The sequence below is a fragment of the Corvus brachyrhynchos genome, unplaced genomic scaffold, assembly GCF_000691975.1.
Source record: "Corvus brachyrhynchos isolate BGI_N302 unplaced genomic scaffold, ASM69197v1 scaffold193, whole genome shotgun sequence".
Lineage (NCBI taxonomy): Eukaryota > Metazoa > Chordata > Aves > Passeriformes > Corvidae > Corvus > Corvus brachyrhynchos.
The window spans coordinates 390,966-391,477 of record NW_008237087.1 but is presented as its reverse complement, the minus strand read 5'-3'; the positions used below and the strand labels follow the sequence as shown (position 1 = coordinate 391,477).

General features: G+C 69.1%; 1 protein-coding gene across 1 annotated transcript in view; it reads right to left on the bottom strand.

Moving 5' to 3' along the window:
• KMT2D (lysine methyltransferase 2D) overlaps window positions 1-447 on the bottom strand; it is a gene marked incomplete at its 5' end in the record, with an annotated part of 23,600 nt that extends 23,153 nt beyond the window's left edge. Inside the window, 2 exons of the mRNA XM_017728676.1 lie at window positions 45-182; window positions 269-447. Coding sequence (XP_017584165.1) covers window positions 45-182; window positions 269-447 — 317 coding nt within the window. The remainder of the gene's footprint in view (window positions 1-44; window positions 183-268) is intronic.
• Between the last annotated feature and the right edge of the window lie 65 nt (window positions 448-512).

Below are 512 nucleotides of genomic sequence, written 5' to 3'. Positions count from 1 at the left end.
CAGAGATGTGGCAGGGGGTGCAGTGGGGGGCAGGCACCCTGTGCCCCTGAGCGAGAGCAGGACATACCTTGCACCTCCAGGAGCTGGTGGGGAGGCCCTGGATGGCCGGCTCCATGCAGAAGGGGTGGTAGCCCTTGTCACACGCCTCGCACACCAGCATCGCAGAGTCCCGGCTGGGCTGCCTGTGGAGTGCAGGGGCGAGTGAGTGAGGGCTGGGACCCCTCCTTGGGCGTGTATTCCCCTCCCCACCGCGGGGCTGGGGGCTCACCTGCAGGTTTGGCACACTTTGCACTCGGGGCACTGCCATCCCGAGCGCTTGCGGGGCGGCAGGGAGATGTCCAGGCAGGCCCCGTGGAAGTGCTGCCCGCAGCTGGTACAGAACACCAGGTCCCGCAGGTCGCCCGGCCCTTTGCACACCGAGCACCGCGCATCCTCTGCCAGCCGGGAGAGAAGGGGGTCAGGGCTGCCTACTCGGGGGGTTCTACCCCACCGTGACCCCGGGCTGGGGCAGG